Source organism: Eucalyptus grandis, chromosome 7, assembly GCF_016545825.1.
Source record: "Eucalyptus grandis isolate ANBG69807.140 chromosome 7, ASM1654582v1, whole genome shotgun sequence".
NCBI lineage: Eukaryota > Viridiplantae > Streptophyta > Magnoliopsida > Myrtales > Myrtaceae > Eucalyptus > Eucalyptus grandis.
The window spans coordinates 36,779,489-36,803,179 of record NC_052618.1 but is presented as its reverse complement, the minus strand read 5'-3'; the positions used below and the strand labels follow the sequence as shown (position 1 = coordinate 36,803,179).

General features: G+C 39.9%; 1 protein-coding gene and 1 pseudogene across 1 annotated transcript; both read right to left on the bottom strand.

Moving 5' to 3' along the window:
* Nucleotides 1–211: 211 nt before the first annotated feature.
* Nucleotides 212–2,806, bottom strand: LOC104455512 (probable amidase At4g34880). Its single transcript, XM_010070290.2, has 5 exons — nucleotides 2,276–2,806; nucleotides 1,584–1,798; nucleotides 1,105–1,344; nucleotides 799–997; nucleotides 212–568 (listed from the first exon to the last, which is right to left on the bottom strand). Exons 1-5 carry the CDS (start codon nucleotides 2,804–2,806, stop codon nucleotides 212–214), a joined length of 1,542 nt encoding a protein of 513 aa, XP_010068592.2.
* Nucleotides 2,807–7,328: 4,522 nt separating this feature from the next.
* Nucleotides 7,329–23,661, bottom strand: LOC104455511 (annotated as a pseudogene).
* Nucleotides 23,662–23,691: the final 30 nt, after the last annotated feature.

The window sequence follows — 23,691 nt, the reverse complement described above, 5'->3', positions numbered from 1 at the left end:
TTTAGATTTGAGAGGGAAAGGAATTTGCATACAAAGGAGTAATTTTCCGGAAGAAAAATAAGAACACATAGATCCCTTTTTATTCAATCTTTAAAAGTGAACATTGACCAGATATCTCTCCTCTAACACCGAATGAGTTGTAATCTTCTTCACGCTGCGATCCATATTGAGGCACTGCACTTCAAGAGGAGGAAGAAATCGCCTCACATCATCAAGGTTTGAATGAGGGAGGCTTCCTGACCTTTGTAGCTTGCTCAAATGAGTAGGCAATCTCGATCAGCTTCGGCTCCGAACCCTTCAGCCCTCCAAAGCAAATTGCGAACGGTACTCCCTTGTTGTCGTAACCGGCAGGGACGCTAATCGCTGGGAATCCGCCAATGGCAAGAACCGGAGCAACTTCGAACCCGGGAGTGACGATCGCATCTAGATTGTACTGCTTCATCAGCTTCTCAAATCCATTTCTTGATAGGTTTGCTAAGCTTGACAGAGCCGACTTCTCCACCTTGCCGATCCCGTTCGTGGCTTCAGATGCCAGAAAGATGTCCTGGCCGATCTGGTCTGTCAGTTCCTGGGACACCATTCAGGCACTTGTCATTCCCAAACTTAACCGGATATGGATGTTTTGCAAACTAGAGCTTTAGGTTGTCTCTCGGCAAGTATCGGCTCATGTGTCTCCTCATTTTTAGGTTTTGTCACGCAATCAAGAAAACCGAGTCGGTTGAAAATTTATTTTCTGAATCAACACCAGTAGTAACATTCTGAAAATGAATTATTGAGAGGCAATTTGAACATGCTCACCAGTTTAGAGTTGTTCTGGTTGAAAGCTATGACATCTGCTAAGGATCGCACTGGAGACACCACGAGGGCCTTCAAGTAAGCATTCAAATTTATTTTGAGCTCTGCTAGTGTGGCTATTGCTTCGCCGCTCGCAACGGAGTTCAAGATGATGTCAATGTTGTCTATCTTCAGATTATCCACCAAAACTGCTCCTGCGTGCCTAGTATGAAAAAAGTTTTGAAGTCATCATCCATGAACTACAAATGATCAGGCATTCAGTACAATTTTATTTCTTGCTCATAACACTGTACTGGTGATTATTGTTACCGCAATGTTTGAAAATGATTCTGAAAAGCAAGAGCTTGGTCGGGCTTATCGGTGAAATTAAAGAAGGGATCTCTCACTATCCCCAGCCTCTTTCGCTGGAGCCCCTGAGCTTTGAGAAACTGTCTATATCCGCCTCGAGGAATATATTTTGACGCTTCTCTCGTTGCCCCATCATTGTGGTCATAACCCACGATGGCATCAAGAACGTAGACGGCATCCGAAACAGTCCGGCATAGAGGCCTGTTACATCAAGAATTTCAGGAGTGCTCTATGAGAACACGTGATGCAGATGATAAAGTATTCAGCGTAGAGTTGACATATGAAGGTGACAAGATTGTTTGCCCCATCTGCAACAGGTAATCAACCATGAAAAGAAAGACTTTGCAATAGTTTTATTATTTGAGCTGTTGACTGTCTGCGAAAGATTCTATGAGCTTGGTTAGGCAGCCACTTAGAAAGAAATCGCGCACTCTACGTACCCGATGGTGTCTTGTCTGGGAGTGACAGGAACAACCCCAGCTCGGCTCGTGAGGCCAACAGTTGGCTTGATGCCTACTACTGAATTAAAACTAGCAGGGCATAATATTGATCCATCAGTCTCGGTTCCTAGTGACACTGCCACCATATTAGCCGCCACCGAAATTGCCGGTCCACTACTTGATCCGCAAGGAGTCGCTGAAAGAACGTATGGGTTCTGCACGCCATTCAAAATGCAACTTGTGACTTTCGTAAAAGCTTGGGTAACTTCAATACTGATAAGTAGCTAATTGCTTTGCAACAAAACGGATGACATTGTGTTGAAACAATGGCCAGATAAACTGAATGCTAGCGGTATGCTTGGAATGTCTGAGCGTTCTGGGCATTATTCACTTGTTTTTGTAACAATAAGAAAGATCTTAATCATCACATTATGTGAAAGACTGAGAGTTCCTCCTTTAGGGCTTCACAAACTAAAACTTTTTGATGGTCTTTCTCCTATTGTTGCATTTAAGTTTTGCTTCTTTGTCACTAAGATTTCAATGAAAAATTTGACAGATTATTCTTGTAGCCTATTCATTCTTTACCAGTTTCTATCACAGTAATTGCCTGGCTAAATTGCTAAGAATAATCTAGCCACATAAAGCATAATGCAAATATTTCCATTTAACGTACTAGCAAGATAGCAAATCACCTTGCCCTGACCACCTCTGGCATTCCAACCAACTGGTGCCTTCGAAGACCTTATGTTAGCCCACTCGCTCAAGCTAGCCTTCCCCAATATAACAGCACCGGCTTTCCTCAAGCGAGCCACCACTCCCGCATCATGAGCCACAACCGAGCCAAGCAGTGCGAATGAGCCGGCTGTGGTGTTCAGCTTGTCTTTTGTACCAATGGTATCCTTGAGCAGGATTGGAATCCCATGCAGGACAGGCAGCGAGCCATTTGGCTTGGCCTTGCGTTTCCAGTCGGCCTTACAGGCCTGATGCAAGGCGTCAGGGTTCACTTCGATGACTCCTCTGAGGACTGGGTTGAGCCTGTGGATTTCACCGAGGTAGAACTCGGTGAGTTGCTTGGAAGTGAGCTGGTTCTGCTTGAAAGCTAGTTGAATATCACTTATGCTTGCTTCTCTGATGGATAATGCTTGCACAGAATCAAAGAAGATTGCGCCAAATGACAATAAGTACAGGAAAACCGGAAGGAATGATGATAGTGGAGGATTCATTTTGGGAGTTTCAAACTTGAAAATGTGTTCGAGGAGATGTGGGATGATCATTGGGAATGAGCGATTTATATAACGTTAGGCTAGAAGAAGTTACATAAATAATTGTTTCATTTGTTTATTCATTTAATAATTTAGAGCCATAAGCCTAAACCCTTATTTGGAAATCGTGAAACACCCTACAAGTTCCATGAATCGATTGAGTCTACGCTTTTGGCTTGCAAAGACAAATTAACCCAGAGTAGTTTATGCACAACTGGTAGGATCCGAATAGGTAACATATACTAAAAATATCTTTATGCCTTAAACAACTACGACAACCCTAAAGGTACGCTTTTGGCTTGCAAAGACAAATTAACCCAAAGTAATTTATGCACAACTGGTAGGATCGAATAGGTAACATATACTAAAAATATCTTTATGCCTTAAACAACTACGACAACCCTAAAGGGTAAAAAGTACAAATTTGACTTTTTATCCATTTCAGAAGGTTTTTTGGTTAATTTTCCGGCGACTCCACTAGTTACCTCCCCCAGCGATTTTAAAGGCTCAGATCTTGACACCAGCTTTATACATTTAAGTATTTACTCTTAAAGTGCTGTCAATAAGAATTGTATTGTAAACTTACGTACTTCAGATGATGTTGGTTATTTGATTTAGACAGATATTTGTTTTTAGCAACACATTTGTTATAATGTGAACTTACGTACTTCGAATGATTCCTCTGTGTATATGCCGACAAACTTCGAAAAATCAAAAGAAACTCTGAAATGACTGTCTCTTGACTTAGTATTTGACATCCTGCCATGACAAATGGCACATTTGATGATGCCAAAGCGTCTAGAGACGGGAACGAAGATAGGGTCTTCTGAAGTTGCAAACGTCCGGGTAACCGCAGAAAGCTTATATTTAAAAAGGAAATAATCGAAATGAAGGTGATTGACCAGTTCAGCAATTGGCCAGCTCCATCGAATTTGTTTGCAGGGTCCTGGAGTTTCTTGTGCCAGTCGGATGCATTTGGAAGGCCGCTGGAACATCAATTCTTTGTGAGGGAATAAGCCGATCATACTGTCTCTTCCAAAGGTCAAAATAGATGTTGGCCATTTTGTGATATGTGGGTATCTGACCCAGTGAAAAGGCAGAAAAAGAAAATGAAAAGAAAAAAGGAAAAGAATAAGAAGAAGAAGAGAGAGCGTGTACATGCCATGGACTTCCTGCCAACTTGATTCCATTTCAAATTGTAATGCCGAGTAAGAATTTAAGCCTATTATTCTTGTAATTTGAGTAATTTTTGAAGTTATGGTCCAAATTTGGAGTTATGTAGATTTTGAACTACAAGATTCGATCGAGGAATTTTTTAGTTTTGTTTTTTGTACAAAGTGTTGTGGAGTTTTAAGTATGATTGGTTTAAAGTTAAATTTGGAAGTTTCATGTGCGAGTTATACATGATGAATAATATACATAAGTAAAAAAATGAATGTTTGCTATATATAAATTTATCCGTTACTGAGCATCCTTGACATGACTTTTTCTTAAACCAAGGTCAATTACTGTAAAAATTCATTATGAAGTATCAACTTTTCCGTAAAGCTTCTACAAGTTATGCCTTGTAGTCTTCTGGGGTGTTCCTGACTTTTGGCTACATTGTCACATCATTTGAGAACCGGCTCATATGGTTTTCCGAGACACAAGTTGGAAGGAATGTGATTAAAATCAATAATCTAGAATTGACTACATGTTGGATGTTCGACACCCGTCGACCGCATGTGGAAATATACCGAGTTACCCGACATTATACCGAGACTTCCAAAGAGTGTCTGTGCTTCTTAGTCAATAACCTCGCTAAGTGTGACAAAGATGATTGACCAGTTCAGCTTCAGACATTGAGCAAACCCTTACCAGAGTTTTCCTAATTGTTAGGAAGCTTTGGATCTTGCGTAAAGACAGTTATTTGAGTGTTTTTTTTTAAGTCAATGGCTCTTCAATCTAGGTAAGGTTGCTATTCTCCTCGTATATTCTACGCCAATTCTGTCCACGACGGCCGTATTGTATTCGTAAGGATTTGAAATGATTAATTCATTGGAGAGAAGCTTCCAAAGTTCAATGTACTGATGCACCATTGAACAAAGTAGCAATAGGTTCATGCATGTGTGTGGCCAATTGGCCATGAGATGAAATATAATTCCTTAGAATAACTCTGCCAACTAATGAAACGTAATCGACCAAAGCCGCGTCTTTTATGATGAACCTCCACTTCGGGAACCAATGATTGTGTATGGCCAGTGGCCAGTGGTCCCCGTACCGGCTGCCCCATGGCGCAAATGACTCGTACGCAATGATACGTTGGAAGTTCGTGGGAATAAAAAGTCTAAGGTGAGTAAGATTACTCCATGATGATGGTACCGTATCTGCATTGAACTCCTTATCACAATTTTTAATCCGGGACTTTTATTTCGCAAAATTAAAGGAGAGGAAAATGCAGGCACAAATCCGACTTCAACGATAATCCACTTGTAGTAAATATATCAACTAAAAAATGTGGTCCAGAATGACTCTTATTTGCCCAAAGTTGGCCCTCCTGAAGCATAGCGCCGTGAGGAGGACGTTCTGTGTCGAGCCCATCTGGCCTAGTTCATGTCCTGAATCATGCCGAGGGTGGGACAAGGGAACTGAATGCTCTTGTAGGAGCTGGGGAGCGCGGTGGTGCCCTCCCTCAGGAGGGTCCTGCACGGTCGCCCCGGCCTTGGTGGCCTCGCCACAGCATCACATCGGTGCCGTGCCTCTAAGCCGCCATGGCGTCAGGGTTGACCGCCCTCTAGTAACATTTGTATTCCGGCAACATCCATTTTTTGAAAGTCAGTTATTGGATTCCAAGGCCTTTGGATCATGGATCCCAAGAATACGATGGTCTCGAAGTACATGACACACCTGTTCCTATATCTACCTAAACCTTTCATCCTATGTATAAGCAATGTGTACCTTCATGTAACATATTTAAATATTATTAAAAATTATTCTCAACGCAAGCCATCATTGACCATACCATGTAAAATGGCTGGCGTTGACTAGGTATCCATGTAAGCATATTTGGAGAAAATTAGTCGAATAAACTCAATTAGCAAATTGTTAAAAGACTCATGACTTAATTGACAAAATTGAATGATTTAGTACTAAATTGGTAAAAATGCAATAAATTTAAGGTTTTTTGGACAATTTTCCCCTTTGAACATGTGACCCTTAACCTTGTTATGATGATTATCTTACTATCAAGATTTTTTTTGTTCTAAAGTTGTTTGGGATTTTATATTGGTTTATAGTTGGATTGTGTTTTTTCTCTTTTGTTTTTCTTTGAAAATAAATGAAATTATTTTGACAAAGAGAATAAAATAAAATGTACAGGGGTGTGCGCTTAAGATCGTCAAGAAGACGTATTTGTTGAGATGCATGAAAGTGAGCCTGGATACTATCTGAGCCGCATGGAAAAGGAAAAAAAGAAGGGAAAACGTTGATTCTACAATCTACATTTATCATCGCAATTAATTGGACTAACGTACCAACGATAGGTTACACTTCTATCGCTTTCCTTGTCCACCGTACGTGCACCAACAATAGAGATTTCTAATGGAGAAATTGGGACGAATTGAAAATTAGACCAGAAAGTGGGTAAAAATACACCGGCCTATTTTTCTGCAAAAGGCCCAACTTCATACCTTAGTCCAAGCTCAAGTGTCAAACCGTCCCACGGGACGCTACTCCTAAAATAAATCGTGTAAGCCCAATTTCAAGACCCATGCAACCCATGGATATCAATCTAAGTCTAGTAAATAGTAAGAAAGAGATGGATCTAATCATATCGTTGTGACCCGCCCCGCCTTTATATAAATACATCTTGATTGTCTTTTCAATGTTAGATTGCACTTTGGCGATTGTTTTCAAGAAACAAGACAACATTTAGCACTTGGATAAATCTTTTACTTTCACTTATATTTTCTCTCTTATTAGTACAATAGTATAAATGGTCCATGAACTTTTAATTTATTTAATGTGGTCCTTAAACTATTGATAAATACTCATAAAATTCCTAGATTATATTAAAATGATTAAAATTTTAGAATTACATTGAATATTGGATCAAAATTTAGGGATCACATTGAACAAATTAAAAATTTAGGAATAACATTGCATATTGGATCAAAGTTTATAGATATTTTGTATCATTTTCAATTTGATTGCCAATCAATTAAACCTTTTAAAGCATCCGATTGTTTATATTTATGTTTTCATATAACTTTTTTCATAAATCTTAACACTTAAAGTTATATATTTCATTAGTTTTAAATTTTAGAGGGAAAGCGATTTGCATACAAAAGATTAATTTTCCGCGGGAAAAATAACAACACTAAGTAGATCCCTATATATTAAATCTTTGGGAGTGAATATTGACCAGAGAGTTCTAATCTTATTGACGCTGCAACCCATATTGAGGCGCTTCACTTCAAGAAGAGGAAGAAATCGCCTCACATCATCAAGGTTTGAATGAGGGAGGCTTCCTAATCTTTGTAGCTTGCTCAAATGAGTGGGCAATTTCAATCAGCTTCGGCTCCGAACTTTCAGCCCTCCAGAGAAAATTCCGAGCGGTACTCCCATGTCGTCGTAACCGGCAGGGACGCTAATCCCTGTGAATTTGCCAATGGCAAGAACCAGAACAGCTTCGAACCCAGGAGTGACGATCACATCTGGATTGTTCTGCATCATCAGCTTCTCGAATCCGTTTCTTGATAGATTTGCCATGTTGAACAAAGCCGACTTCTCCGCGTCGCCAATCCCGTTCGTGGCTTCAGATGCCAGAAAGATGTCCTGGCTGATCTGCTCAGTTAGTTCCCGTGACACCATTCAGGCACTTATTTGTCATTCCCAAACTTGAACGGATAAGGATATTTATCAAACTAGAGCATTAGGTTGTCTCTCAGCAAGTATCAGCTCATGTGTCTCCTCAATTTTAGGTTTTGTCATGCAATCAAGAAAAGCCAGTCGGTTGAAAAATTATTTTCTGAATCAACACCAGTAGTAACATTCTGAAAATGAATTCTTGAAGTATATAATGCTCTTTACGCAGAGGCAATTTGAACATGCTTACCAGTTTAGAGATGATCCCCAGCTCGGCTTGTGAGGATTCCATAGTGAAAGGATGGATCAACTCCATGGACCCGGCGTTAGTTGGCAATTTTATCCAACTCTCCATAGCAAAAGTAGTTTGGAATTCGGTGGCTACCACGTTTTTTTTATGGCAACGATGTCTCCAGGGTGTATGATTTGAAGCATTGAGTTACTCGGCTGAAGCAAGCAGGAGGCCCTATCAAAAAATACTACAATGATCTTCAAGGATTCTAGTGGGAGATTGATTTTTGCTGTCCTAACCCCATGGTGTGTCCCAGTGACATCAGGCACTACAATACGATTGTCCAAGATCATGTCCACACATTCTTTGATGGTCTTGATGAGATAAGGGCGAATGTCTTATAGATGCAACTATTTCCTACGGTTGAACAAGCTTATGCGTGGGTCTGGCCAAAGGATGTGCGTCAAGCTATGATGTTGACTAACATGCACACTCCCATTGCTGTTGCAATGGTGTCACGTGGGGATGTGCGTCAATGGGCTATGATGTTGACTAAGGGCAGCCTAGAACCCATTGCTGTAGCCTGCAATGGTGTCACAAGAGAGGGTAGGTTCAACACAGGTTCAAAGCACAAGCCACAACCTACAGACAGATGCACCCATAGTAGGAATCTTAAACATACCAAGGAGACCTATTCAAATTACAAGGGTACCCCAATTGGTGAAAAGATTTTCAAGCTAAGAAAAAGACTGAGATTGCAACAAGTAGGGGTAAAGGACAGGTGTCATTGGCAACAAGGGACTCATCTCTCTCCTTGGTTTTGCAGGTGGACTCCACTAGTACTTCCATCTCGGCTTTTGAAGGTAAATATGGTTGTGCTTTTGTCAATATTCATGCATCACAATCATTCACACGTGTCCCGATTATGATGACCCCTTGGGCCACGGCCAACACACGAGTTGGCGGTCTTCCGACATAATCGGGCACCGTCCCGCCAACATTGGGCATGGCATCGTCTAGAGCCCCCGCTAGACAGTCTAGCCTCAACCGCTACTCGATATCCGGACCTCTTCCAAACATCTAATAAAAATTGGGCATCACCCTCAAACTCCCGTTGAGTGACGGGTTCAATTATGTAACCACTCAAGCCAATTTTATCCACCATCAATTAGCTTGGTGTAAAAGAGTTCCTGCAGAAAATGAAGAAGAAGAAGAAGAATAAGAAGAAGGAAATGAAGCAAAGGGAGAAGAAGGTGGTTTGGCTGAGGAGGGGGGAAGGTAACATGAGAGACAGAGGGAGGGAGAGAGAAAAGAAATAGATAGAAAGAGAGAGACCATAATTTTCTCTCATCAACGCCTTATAAAACCCTCATAGTCAAGTATTTTGTCGCCTCAATATCTTCTTATTTTTTTTTTTTTTCCTTTAAAGTCAAGATTTGGCCAAAAATCACAACTTTGCCACTAGGGCTCGGTTCCCTTTCAACGTCCAATTTTTGTCCCATTATTGCTTTTCTGAAAATTTCAAACTTGTTGATAATTTGATAGATAATGAGGCAATGTCTAATAAATTAATCTTGAAACTCTTGAAAGTTCGATACTCAAAATCGAATTAAATTGCATGATTAAAATTGATCAAATACAACTTTAGTACAACCTGAGTAGTTTTTAGGGGTTTTTCACGGAGTTAACTCGTGGTTGATATTTTCGATCCACGTTTATGCCTCTTCGAATCATAAATGACCCTCGATTATCATGTAATTGCGATGGCTCAATTACTTAGCCCGAGTACAAGATCAATAGAAAATCGATTTATCGTTGTCTAATGCAATTATCATAATGTGTGGAACCACCCATGAACCGACTACATACTTCTATCGAATCGATTTATATCCGTTCGCTAATTGACTTATAACAACACAACATTGACCCTTATCGATCCTTTTATGGTCGAGCGGTCTATTCCTAATCGAATTCTCCCATTTGTCGCGTTTTAACCATTTATGGCATCGTTAAATAGATTAGTTAACTTATGAGTGATCAGTTCAAAATATATTAACTATAAGTGCATTGATGAAATAGCAATTTCATATATTTTGAAAAATGAGCTAAATTTTGGAATATCACACCCACAATAGGCGAGGCACAACTAGGTGAGGCCGAGCCCTGACGAGGGGAGCCCTCACCCGAGCTAGGCCTTGTAAGGCTCGGCCTCACCCGGCCCAGGATGGCCTTGCTGAGGCCTTGTTGAGTGTTGGCTAGGCGAAGGCGACGCCTGATGTGAATTGTTGCGAAAAGATTGTTCTATGAAGACCCGGATGGTGCGAATTGCGAACCTCGACCTCCAATTAAACCTGTGATTAGCAACCTCGGTATGAACGTGACTTGTTGACGAACGCGTGTCAACCAATCAACGTTATAGATGCCACGAGCGAAAGAATTCACTATCTTGTCTTGCTCGATAAGGTGAATCGACCGTCATAAGGGAACCTTGATAAGGTCAAGTCCTCAAAAGAACAGTAGAAGAGAATCTCTCAACTTTTTCCTAAAAAATAAAAATATATCTGTCCCCAAAGAAATTTGGCAAATCCTTTATATATCTTTCTAGCCGCCACACAAACCCTAAAATCAACCCTAGAAATCTAATGCGTCATATTCTAGAATATTCCTAAACAAGAAGTTACATATATATTAACTTGGTCAAATATTTGGTGACCAGATAATTAAATTGCGCCAATATTTCCAAGATTCTTTAAGATTTGATCCAAGGTTATCTCCACACCAAAGATCACGAACCATGACGCCAACAGCTTGGCTAAATTGCTTGACCCGCACTCGAGTGATCGAACCGGTAGGAATAGACAATGGGTCCTTAGCACCTCCTCCTCGATATGGCTCGATGTCCACATCAACGCAGGGCGAGGCCGCCTTGGCCTAGGCAAAGGCTAGTGAAGCCAACATCACCAATGGCCAGCCATCGACAAAAGGAAGAAGAAGAAAAATAAAATAAAAAATAATTCAAAAAATATTAAAATATTATTAAAATAATCCTCGTCGACGTTGGCAGTCTTATTTGGCATCGATGGTGTCCACGTTAGCGATTTTCGGCCAAAATTGACCGAATGGACTCAATTGGCAAAAAGTGAAAAGATTTAAGATTCAATTGGCAAAATTGAAAGGTTTATGACTGAATTGGCAAAAATATAATAGATTTATGACTTTTGGATAATTTTCCCCGAACTCAGGTGCATCGCATTTTTATCGTTAAATTGTTAAATTGGATGATATATGGCAATTAAAAAGTATATCAATACGGGATTTTACTCTTTGTTTGTCACAATGAGGCGATTGTGAGATGGGGGCAAGTGTGTTTTGAGTAAATGTTGAAGAAATATCTATAGATCACCACCAAGGCCTAAAGGATGCACCGCCAATCAAGGAAGATAATCAAGATCAACAAAGTTCACAGCCAAGGCTTAAAGGATAAAACACCCGTCAAGGATAGATGATTTTGGGAAAGAGAAACTCACCACCAAAGCCTATAGGATGAACCATCAGCTGAGGAGAAAGAGCTTTTCGGCTCACCACCAAGGACTAATCAATCCACTTTCCACGGAAAAGAAACCGGGATAGGAGTTATTCACTTTTCAAAGATATTCACTCAAATTCATATACTCAAATCGTTGTCTCCGTTCCGATGAGATTACATCTCTACTTAGAGAGATACTAATAAACATAAGTAAACACTCTTCGAATTCCTGGAAATCGAACAAACCCTTGGGGAATTCATCTAATAATGACTATTAAAAACAACACAATGAAGACTCATTAAAGCTACGAATAAAGAGACTCAGATGCATGTGTCTAATTATTAGATGCATCGAAACTTGGTAAGACTTCCTAAATTCGTGTACTAGCCTTGGAAGCCAAACAGTCATTGGAAAAGGTCATTAAACAATGGTCGAAATTACCAAATTAACCTCCCATCATTAGGTTGTCATTAGGGAGTCTCGCAGCTAATAACAACCCTCGGTAATGTCTCAACTTTAATAACAAGCTTTGGCAATGTTGCATAATCAACAACTTCATCCTTGAACCCACATAATTAGATTGCCGTAGAAATTACCCTTCGCTTGCATGAATAGCAACTCTAATGATTCAATTGACAAAATACAAGTTGAGCATGTGGGTTCATCGAGAGGATCTGAGGCTCCCACATCAACAAGCGTACCAATTTATGAGTTTTCATGGTATTAATATAATTTAACAAAAACTAATAAAGAATAAATTTATCACCAATGTACTAACTTCGAGATTTTGGTGATTAAAAAATTAGTTTGGTATAAATTTGTCACATGTATACTACTTCGGGAGGTTTTGTGGTCAAAAAATTAGTTTGAGTATAATTGTCACAAGTATACCGATTTTGAGGTTTTTGTGGTCAAAAATTAATTTGAGTATTATCTTTAATTCAAATGGGAAATCCAACTATTCAATGAAAATGACTCTTCAACCAAAAGAAATAAATGAAAATGACTACAATTTCTTACATTTTTCATGTTTAGTTAATTGATAAGTGTACTGGAAGTTTTAAAATTTATCACAAAAGTGTAATTGAGTTTTAAAACTTATCAAATTGATTCAATCAAGTTTTTTTTTGTTAATTGTACATTTTGAAAATTTTAAGATTCAATCATACTTTCGTAACGAGTTTTAAAACTGGATTGGATTTTTTGAAAGTTTTATTACTCAATTGTACTTTCTTGATAAATTTTAGAATTTTCAATGCATGTTTATCCATTTGGAAAATAATTCAATTTTGAATTTAAATTAGTCATAGATTACAATTCTTTTGAAAATGCGTAATTAGTCATGGAAGACAATTCTCACATTTTGCCCATCGAGATGGCTGGTCTTAGGCAACCACAAATGTCTCAAGCTCCCCCCAGAGAGAAACGGAGATGAAGGTACAACAGACGGCGAAGCTGGCAAATGGTTGACATTGGCAGCGGACCGAGGTGCAATGGCGAAGGCTTGTGATGGTGACAGGCTAGTTGTGGTTGTGCTACGTGCCGGGTGGCCTCATCAATGGAGAAGAGAGACAAAAGATAAAGAAGAGACGAACAAAAAGGAAACAGAGAATAGAGAAAAATAAGATAGAGAGCGAATAAATCTCAGCATTGAACGATCAATGATTCAGATGTTTCCTTCATTAAAGATGTAAAAGCTTTTTGGCATCTAACAATGGAAAAAGAATTCGATTATTCTTGGAATGAGAGTCATTTGTGATACTGTCAATGAAGGTGATGGTTTTTATGATGGGCTTAAGGCCCGTCCGCTCATGTTGGGCTTAAGAAGCCGGCCCGCAAGATTAAGGCCCATGGATGAAAAGAGTGCGTTAAGGGGTTGCGTCTTTTGGATGAGATGTTACATTGAGGGGTTGTGTCTCTTGGAGGAGACGCTTTGAGGGAAAGGAATAAAAGGCACGTACCTTTTGGATGTACGTACGCGAAGACACTCTCCCCCTCCAGACAACGTATGTCAGTCTCTCTCTCTCTCTCTCAAAAGAAGAAAAATAGAAAGAAACAGTACGTTCTGTTTTTTTCCCCCTAATAGCAACAGCACGCTCCTCGGTAGAACGGGATCAGAATTTCTTCCTCGATCTTCAGCATTGGTGTTTAATCTGTGGATAATAAGGTACGCTCGATTATGTAGTGTAACTTTTGATCGGTGATACATGTTCTTCCCAGGCTCGTCTTCCACATTTGTTTTAGGGGTTCGATTTAGTGTTGAATCCGTTTTAGGGAATCAGTAATTCCCATCATTGGTATCAGAGCCGTCTTTCATGTTTCCCGATCCCCTTTTTATGTTATTGAATTAATTTTGTGGTTGAAAATCAAGAGAAGCCGCTGCCGGTCGATCGGGGACGAAAAAAACCCAACACCCGTGTATTGTTCATCCTTTTTTGTGGTCTTCTGTAAGTCAATTTTTTTTTCTAAAAGCGTAGGATTGAAGCCCTCGTTGATACGGAAAAAACGAGTGGCAGATCGCCACCGGACGTGTCGCCACGCGCGGCCGGAACGAATGGGGGTCATTGGCGTGTGCAACGCATGCGTTGACTCGGTTTCCTCGCAGGCGCGTGCGTCGCACGCGCTGTTTCGACCCAAGCGCGTGCGATGAACGCGCGGAAGCCTACGCACGCGCCAGCTGACGTCTGCGTGACGTCAGCCTGTGCACGTGTGCGGCACGTGCCAGTCGGTTTGCCCGACCAGCCTGACCGGGCTGTCCGGTCCGACCCGCCGCCCGTTGACTCCAACTCGATTGACCGTTAACCGTTGACTTTGATCGGTTAACCGTTGACAAAATACAAAAGGTCAACGGGAAAATACAAAAGGTCATATGGAATGGTCGTCCCATGCCACAGTTTGAGATTGTGCGATTTTTCATGAACACTCTTCCACAAAAATAACAAGAAGTGTAGAATCGCATATGGGAAGTCTACAGAGCTGCTTCGTATAGGAAAATTGTGATTGATTTTATAGATGATTATTACTGAATTGTTACAAGGGAAAAGATCAAGAAATCGAACAAAAGAGGATCTTTCCCAGTTCGTATATTAACTTGGTACTAGATGTTTTTTGCTGGTCTTTATTTAGTGTGCTTTGTGGACATCTTATGTAATGTTATTTACCTAGTTATTGTTGGTGTGACAATTGATATGTTAGTTGTATTATGTGAAAGCATTATTATATCATTGTTTCATTTAAAGTATTATTTGTTTTTTGTTATTATTAACTGTTGTTGGTAGTTCATAATTTTTTTTTGTAATTTCAAAGAATTTATTTTGCATAATGATATATTAATAATAACTCCAAGTTAGGATTTTGGATGATGATTAGAAACATAGTGACATTTTGATTCTGAAACCTTACTTGAAATTATTCATTAATATGATGGTTTTCTGCAAAATGGATGCATAAATAATAGGCATTAATAATTCGTGCATATATGTCTGATATGTTTAGGTCAATGGCTTTAGCCACAAAGAGCATAGTTGCTGAGCTGAACAAAGATGAGAAGCTCAATGGCGATAACTATGAAATATGGCACATGAAAATCCAATATGTGCTGGAAGAGCAAGAGGCACTAGAAGCTTTTAACCTGACCATGGTAGAACCTGAAGGAGGAAACACTGCACAACACAAGAGAGATAAGGAAACATTTGTTGTATGGGAAAGAAAGAACTCTCTTGCTCGCATATGTTGCTGAGTAGCATGGAAAATGACGTCATGCGAGAGTTTAGGCGTTTTGAGAATGTCAAGGAATGTGGGAAGCACTGGCAGCAAAATTTGGTCATACTTCGGTGACCAGACTAAGGCAGCTCACTATTAGGTTTGACTCTTATAAGAAGCCTCATGGTCAGACTATGAAGCAACACCTTAGAAAGATGTCAAACATGATTAATGAGCTGAAAGATGCTAGCCATGTCCTGACTGATGAGCAGCAAGTGCAAGCAGTGATTCGTTCTTTGCCTCAAAGTTGGGAGCATATGAAGGTGTATCTGATCCATAATGAGAATATCAAAACCTTAAGGATGCAGTACGTCATCTTGAGCTGGAAGAGGACCGCCTCTTGGCGGCTAAGCCGGAAGCTGAAATCTATCATGCTGGTTCTAGCTCACATGGAGCTTCGAGCTCCAAGCGCAAACGTTCTAACTGGTTCGATAAAGGGAAAAGTAAGGAAGTAGGTCATTCAGGGAAGAAGCCTAAGCTTAACCAATATAAAAGAGGAAAGTGTTACAATTGTGACAAGAAGGGTCACTATGCTCGCGACTGTCGTGAGCCAAAGAAGGTATACACCCCTTGTACTTTTCAGAACTTTGCTTATGTGTCGAGTTCTGTATTCTTAACTGAATCTAATCATTTGTGGACTGTGGATTCAGGAACGACAGACCATGTAGCAAATGATAGAAAATCCTTCGTGGAATTTCGACGAGTACCAACTGGAACTAAGTGGATCTATGTGGGAAACAACTCCAGAGCTGAAGTAAAAGTAATTGACACCTGCTAACTGAACATGCGTGGTTGACGCACTCTGTTCCTACATAATATATTGTATACTCTGGAGATTCATCAGAATTTAGTGTCTGTTTTAGTGTTGGTCAAGCTAGGTTTTAATATGAACTTCCATAATAGAGGTGTGGATTTGTTTTTTTGATACAAATTTTTATGGTTGTGGTTATTTTCTAAATGGTTTCATTGTATTAGATATTGACTATGTTAATGCAAATGTTTGTTATTCCCTTCTTACGTCTCCTAATTTATATGATAACGATGTGAATGTGTGGCATGCTAGACTTGGTCATATTGGCCAACAACGTATGAATAGACTAGCCAAAGAGGGTTTGTTGGGCAATATTGAAAAAGTCGATTTGCCCATATGTGAGCATTGCCTAGTAGGGAAAACGACAAGAAAACCATTTGGAAAATGTAAAAAAGCTGAATTTCCTCTGCATTTAATCCATTCTGATATCTGTGGTCCAATGAATGTGAGAGGAAGGCATGGGGTTGTTTATTTCATCACATTTATAGATGATTATACTCGATTCGGATATGTCTATTTGATTTCTCATAAATCTGAAGCATTAAGTTGTTTCAAAAGATTTATGAACTTGGTAGAAAATCAATTAGACAAGAAAATAAAAGCATTGAGATCCGATCGAGGTCGAGAATATTTATCTGATGAGTTTAGAAAATTATGTGATGAAAAAGGAATAGAAAGACAGTTGTCTATTCCATATACTTCTCAACAAAATGGTGTTGTGGAGAGAAGAAGCAGAACCCTATTGGAAATGGTTAGGTCCATGATGACGCATGCTAACTTACCTATCACTTTTTAGAATGATGCGTTGTTAACTGCTGCCTATATACTTAACCGGATGCCTTCCAAATCAGTTACTTCAACTCCATATGAGTTATAGACAGATAAAAAATCGGACTTAAGTTTTCTTAAGCCATGGGGTTGTGCTACTTATACTCATGAACCCTCTCACAAGTTTGGGAAATTGGGTCACAGAGGAAATAATAGTATTTTCATAAGATACTCCGAACACTCGAAAGGGTATGTGCTCATAGGTGAGCAGGAAAGTGGGAGTATAACTGAATTTGAATCACGGGATGTCATATTCTTAAATGATGAATTTCCTAAGAAGAGCGAAATATGGGAAGATTACTCCCTATTTGAAACATTGGATCAAGATAATGATATCAGTGGAGTTCGTCCAAGTGGGAGTAATATGAGAAGTGATGAATTGAATTAAACTCATTCTCAATTACAACTACATGATGAGACGACATTATCATTATCTAATCCTAGTGGGAGCATAATGGGGAATGATGTGCAAAATGCACAATCTCCCATACGGTGAAAAAGTCACAAAAGTATTCCCCGTCGACGTTTTGACATTGAAGGGGAAACTTTCATGGTTGCTCCACAAGATGAGGATGAGCCAAGAAATATTAATGAGGCTCTAACTTGCCCTAGTGAGGAAAAATGGATTCATGTAATGAAGAGGTGATTGAGTCAATGAAGTCAAACCAAGTTTGGAAACTGGTTGATCTTCCAAAATGACGCAAACCTATTGGGAACAAGTGGGTTCTTAAAATGAAGCGTAAAGCTGATGGCTCAATAAAAAGGCATAAGACTCACCTTGTGGCGAAGGGGTATAATCAACATGAAAGAATTAATTATGAGGAAACATTTTCTCCTGTTGTGAGATTTACCTCATTCGCATTATTCTGGTAATAGTGGCAAGTATGGATCTTGAATTACATCAAATGAATGTAAAGACTACTTTTCTCAATGGAGAATTGGATGAGGAAATATATATGGAACAACCTATTGGTTTCATTACAAAAGACCAAGAAGAAAATGTATGTCGACTTTTGAAATCGATATATGGTCTTAAGCAGTTGTCAAGACAGTGGTATATACGTTTTCATAATGCCATAATGGCATATGACTTTACAATGATTAATGAGGATCATTGTGTATATATTAAAAGATCCAAAGATCAATTTGTAATCATATCATTATATGTTGATGATATACTAATTGCCGGAAGTAATATGGAGTTTGTTAACACCGTCAAGAGTTGGTTATCTTCCAACTTTGAGATGAAAGATATGTGTAAGGCTGCATACATTCTTGGAGTTAAGATTTCAAGAGATCGTTCGAAGATGTCGTTATCTCTTTCGCAAGAAACATATATAAATAAGGTTTTTGAACGATTTCGTATGCAAGATTGTAAACTCATAGACACTCTTATTGCAAAAAGTGAAGGATTGAGCCATAGACTGTGCCCAATGACTCCACAAGAGAAGGAACAAATGAAACATGTTCCTTATGCTAGTGCTGTTGGGAGCTTGATGTACGCTATGATGTGTATAAGACCTGACATATGTTTTGCAGTTGGAATGGTGAGTAGATACCAATCCAATCTAGGTCAAGTACATTGGAAAGCCGTTAAGAGAATACTGAGGTATCTGAAGGGAATTGGTGATTACAAGTTGATTTACCAAGGAAAGGATCTGCGACTTGAAGGCTATTCAGATACTGATTGGGGAGGAGATTTAGATGAAAGGAAATCTACCTCTGGATTTGCTTTCTTACTAAACAATGGCGTCATATCATGGAGCAGTAAGAAGCAAATGTGTATAGCCTTGTCCACGATGGAAGCTGAGTTCGTGACATTATCAACAACGGTACAAGAATGAGTTTGGCTTAAGAGATTTTTGAATCATTTAGATGTTATTAAGAAAGCTGCAAATCCATTATTTGTTAACTGTGATAGCCAAGTAGCTATAGTGTACACCAAAGATCCAAAATATCATGTCAAGACCAAACATATAGATACCAAGTATAACTTTGTCAAAGATATGGTTGCATGAAAGGATGTGAACTTACAGTGCATATTTATGCATAGAATGGTAGCAGATCTTATGATAAAGCCAATACCTAGAGATGTGTTTTGTGGTCATGTAAAATCTCTAAGATTGCGTAGAGTTTGATATACTGGATATTGTAATTTCCCTGAGTTGTTCACATTTATGAACTTGTGTTTTTCATTATTAATGCCTATGAATCTTTGTTTGACCTTTATGCATCTTAATGCTCAGTGCATTACATTAAGTTGAGAAAGTATGTCGGACATATATAAGATTAGCCCACTCACACGGGTAATCGCCTCTATTTACTATGTGATAAATAGAGATGGGACGGTTTTTAAGCTTATTATCTAGGTGATAATCGAGAGTTCAAGTTTAAAATATATTTGTCGCATTAACTGGGTGTTAAGATGATGACATAATATTTACTATGTCCGAAAGTAAAATAACTCACATATTTTACTTTATCTGTCTATGATGTCAGATGTAAGTTTTGATGAATTTTGTGAATGAGTAGATACGTGAACTCAAGTTAGATATTGGGTATGTCTGAATTATCATCTGTACAGTATTGAAGGTGTAGACATACGCTTCATGGGAAATGGGTTAATACCGTGATACGTATTTCATACTACGTATGCATGAGACGACCAATAAGAGTGGCAAACGTTTGATTTCAACTTTCATGCCATGGCAGACTCTTGAGGAAAAGAGTTCCTCAATTTTTAGTGCCCTAATGACTTTTACTTATTATCAAGATTTCTATTCAGTGTTTGCTATTTTAGAATGTTGCCAATGGTCATGAGTTGATTCGATCTAATGGGACATTTCTAGAAAAGCAAGCTGAATTGAAATTGAGAGTTTGAAGGAAAGAGGAAGATCGAATTTGGAGAATCACATTGTAGTTTTGTATTCACTGGTCGATCAATTATGATTGTCTTTGGGATAATCATAATTGTGAATACAATATATATATCATTGTTTAAAAGAGATCAAGAGAGATATAAATGTAATCGATCGATCTAGGGTACTACATATTAAATCTACTCAGAGTGTGATACCCATTATGAGCTACTATATATTCCTAACAGATGTATGGCAATGAGTTTTCAAAGTATGATGGTCGCACGGATTATTCACCGGTATGAATGTTACAGGGAGGTAAAGAGGATCCTGTTCAGCCCACTATATGCGAGTGGGAGATGATGGCTTTTATGATGGGCTTAAGGCCCGTTCGCTCATGTTGGGCTTAAGAACCCGGTCCGCAAGATTAGGGCCCATGGATGAAAGAGTGCGTTAAGGGGTTGCGTCTTTCGGATGTGATGTTACGTTGAGGGGTTGGGTCTCTTGGAGAAGACGCTTTGAGGGAAATGAATAAAAGGCACGTACCTTTTGGATGTACGTACGCAAAGACACTCTCTCCCCCTCCAGACAATGTACGTCAGTCTCTCTCTCTCCCTCAAAAGAAGAAAAACAGAAAGAAATAGTACACTCTATTTTTTTTCTCCTCCTAATAGCAACAGCACGCTCCTCGATAGAACGGGATTAGAATTTCTTCCTCGATCTTTAGCATTGGTGTTTAATCTGTGAACAATAAGGTACACTCGATTATGTAGTGTAACTTTTGATCGGTGATACATGTTCTTCCTAGGCTCGTCTTCCGCATTTGTTTTAGGGGTTTGATTTAGTGTCGAATCCGTTTTAGGGAATCAGTAATTCTCATTAGAAGGAAACGAGCAAGAGGGTAGGCTTGATCAGGGGAGCTTCGAGGCCTAAATGAGGGAGGCTTCCTGATCTGAGTAGCTTGCTCAAATCCATATGCGATTTCAATCAGCTTCGGCTCCAAACCTTTTAGCCCTCAGAAGCAAATCTCGAAGGGCATGCCCTCAGTGTTGTATCCGGCCGGACACTGATTCCTAGAAATCCACCAATGGCAAGAACAGGAGTAGAGTCAAATCCAGGAGAGATGATAGCATCTAGCTTGCACTAGGGGTGTCAGGAACCGAACCGAAAACCGAATCGAACCGAACCGAAAAATTCGGTTTTTTCGGTTCGGTTTTCATTAAAAATCAATATTTTTTTATTGGTTCGGTTTTTATCGGTTAACCGAACCGAATCGAACCACAAACCGATAAAATTAAAACTCTCTCCCAAATCCAGTCTCCTTTGGCTCTCTCTCTCCCGTGGGGCTTCAGGCCAGCTCCGATTCTTAGCTTTCACTGCTCGAAGAGGTAGGCTTTCTTCTTCGACCCTCTCTCTTCTTCCCCCACCAACTCTCTCTCTCTCGCCACCAGCTTGCTCAAATCATTACTTTGCTTTAGATCTGCCTGGGTTCTTGCTCTTCGAGTCACGGACCCCTGTTGTTGTTGTTACTTCAGTTGATCGGAATTCGGACCATTCGATTTGAGGTAGGGAGGTTTTTGGGGCAATGGAATTGAATGTGGAAGATGCGACGTGTCTGTGCGTGTTTGCTGCGAAGTTTCTTGAGACTGGTCAGCCCAAAGAAGTGAAACGAAAGAGAGGAACCAGACATCAATCAACGGGAGCCCAACGCTTGCGCTGCGATTCCATTGAGGATGGCCACGGTGAAGGTGGCACGATTGCGGGGGACGCCGGTGAAGGAGAACGGCGCGAAGCTGGAGGAAGGGCTCACCGTCTTCAATTCTGATAAGTTTTTTTGGTAAAGATTCAATTCTGATAAGTTTGACGCCAAAAAACCAAAACCAAACCCAAAATCTAAAAACTGAAAAACTGAACCGAACCGAACCGAAATTCGGTTCGGGTCTTACTCGGTTCGGTTTGGAAGTTTTTTTTAACAGTTCGGTTCGGTTCGGTTTTTCAAAAAAACCGAACCAAACCGAACCGTTGACACCCCTAGCTTGCACTGCATCATTAACTTCTCGAACCCATTTCTTGTTAGCTTTCTAGATTCGACAAAGCTGCTTTTTCTGCATTCCCTATCCCGTTCGTGATTTCAGACGCCAACGAGATACTTTGGTCTATCTGATCAGTCATTTCCTACATGATTGTTTCAAGCATTCTATCATTTCAAACTTTCAGGAGGGTCCAACTAGGTCTATGAACCGAAGTAATATCCATACCAGTTTAGAGTTTTTCTGGTTGAAAGCTATTATGTCTGCCAAGGATCGCACTGGCGATAACACTAGCTCCTCCTCAAGGTAAGCATCCTGGGCTATTTTGAACTCCGCGAGCACTGCCGTTCCTTTAACACTCAAATTGAAGTTCAAGATCACATCTATGTTCTTAATTTTCAGATTATCCACCAAGACAGCTCCTGCTTGCCTATCATGTACAAAGTACTTATTTCATCATCTATGAATGACATGTGACCGACATTGGCCTCGATTGTATTCAAAACAAACTGCAGTGAAGAAACTCTCTGTATCTTAATGTTGCAAAATGCTTCGTAAAAGCTATGGCTGGGGTTATTTGTGAAATTGTGGAAAGGGTTTCTCACGATACCCAGTCTCTTGCCATAGAGACCATGAGCTTTGAGAAACTTTTTATATCCACCATGCGGAATGTACTTTGACGCTTCTCTTGTGGCTTCAGCGTCATTGTGGTCATAGCCTACGATTGCATCAAGAACATAAACAGCATCTGAGACGGTCCTGCATATCAGCCTGTTACATTTAAATTGTTAACAACATTGCTTCAGAATAATGTAATAAAGGATAACATAATGTGAGACCTGACAGTGAGACCACAGTTTGAAGTTGAGAGAACAGACTTCATGGAAAAATAATGTTCCATTTTTTTTTTTTTTTCAATTGAAGGAACAAACATTGAATCTTTGAGAAGAATTATCTGTTTCAAAAATTTAACTATTTAGCATAGGCAAGGATTGTTACAGTGTAGTCTTCGTTATAGAAAATATTTGAGGTTTGATAGTGTTTAAGAGCAATAAGATGTACATTACATACCCAGTGGTGTCTTGTCTGGGTGTGATCAGAATCACACCAGCTCGGCTAGTGAGACCAACGGCTGGTTTGATGCCTACTGCTGAATACAAGCTGGCAGGACATAAGATCGATCCATTAGTCTCAGTTCCTAGTGACACTGCCACCATATTTGCCACAACTGATATTGCCGATCCACTACTTAACTGCAAGGATCTACAGAAAGCACATAAGATTTTGTGATGCAATCAAAGCAAAACTTAGGATTAGACAAAAGTAGAGTTGCATGAACAAATGCGGTTGTCTATTGGTAAGAAGCACTTAATTGGGAAAAAAAACACCCTGCCTTGTCCACCCCTTGCACTCCAACCATTTGGTTGAGTCAAAAGACCTAAAACCAGCCCACTCATTCATATTGGCCTTCCCTAGTATGACAGCACCAGCTCGCCTCAACCTAGCCACCACCCCTGCATCCCGAGCCACAGCGGAGCCAAGTAGTACGAACAAGCCGGCCATAGTGTTCTGCTTGTCTTTCGTCCCAATGTTGTCCTTGAGCAGTATAGGAATTCCACGCAAGATGGAGAGCAAATCGTGTTTCTTGGCCTTACCTTCCCGGTCTGCCCTATTGGCGCATTTCAATCCATCTGGGTTCACCTCTATGATAGCTCTCACGACTGGATTGAGTTGGCGGGTTTTGCAGAGGTAGAATTTGGTAAGTTGCCTGGAAGTGAGCTTGTTTTGCTTGGATGCTAGCTGGAGATCACTTATGCTTGCTTCTTGGATTGAGATTGCTTGGCTTGTGAAGACCAGTGACAGAGATGCTAAGAGGCACAGGCACTGTAAGAAGAGATGGGACCTCATCAGGATGGAGACCATGCCTACCTAGGAAGGATTGAGTTTTCACTC

Coding starts and splice junctions, on each gene's coding strand:
- LOC104455512 (XM_010070290.2), bottom strand. CDS start 2,806: ATGAATCCTCCACTATCATCATTCCTTCCGGTTTTCCTGTACTTATTG. Junction 1,799..2,275: donor CCAGAGGTGGTCAGGGCAAG/GTGATTTGCTAT, acceptor AATGGCGTGCAG/AACCCATACGTTCTTTCAGC. Junction 569..798: donor ACCAGAACAACTCTAAACTG/GTGAGCATGTTC, acceptor ATGGTGTCCCAG/GAACTGACAGACCAGATCGG.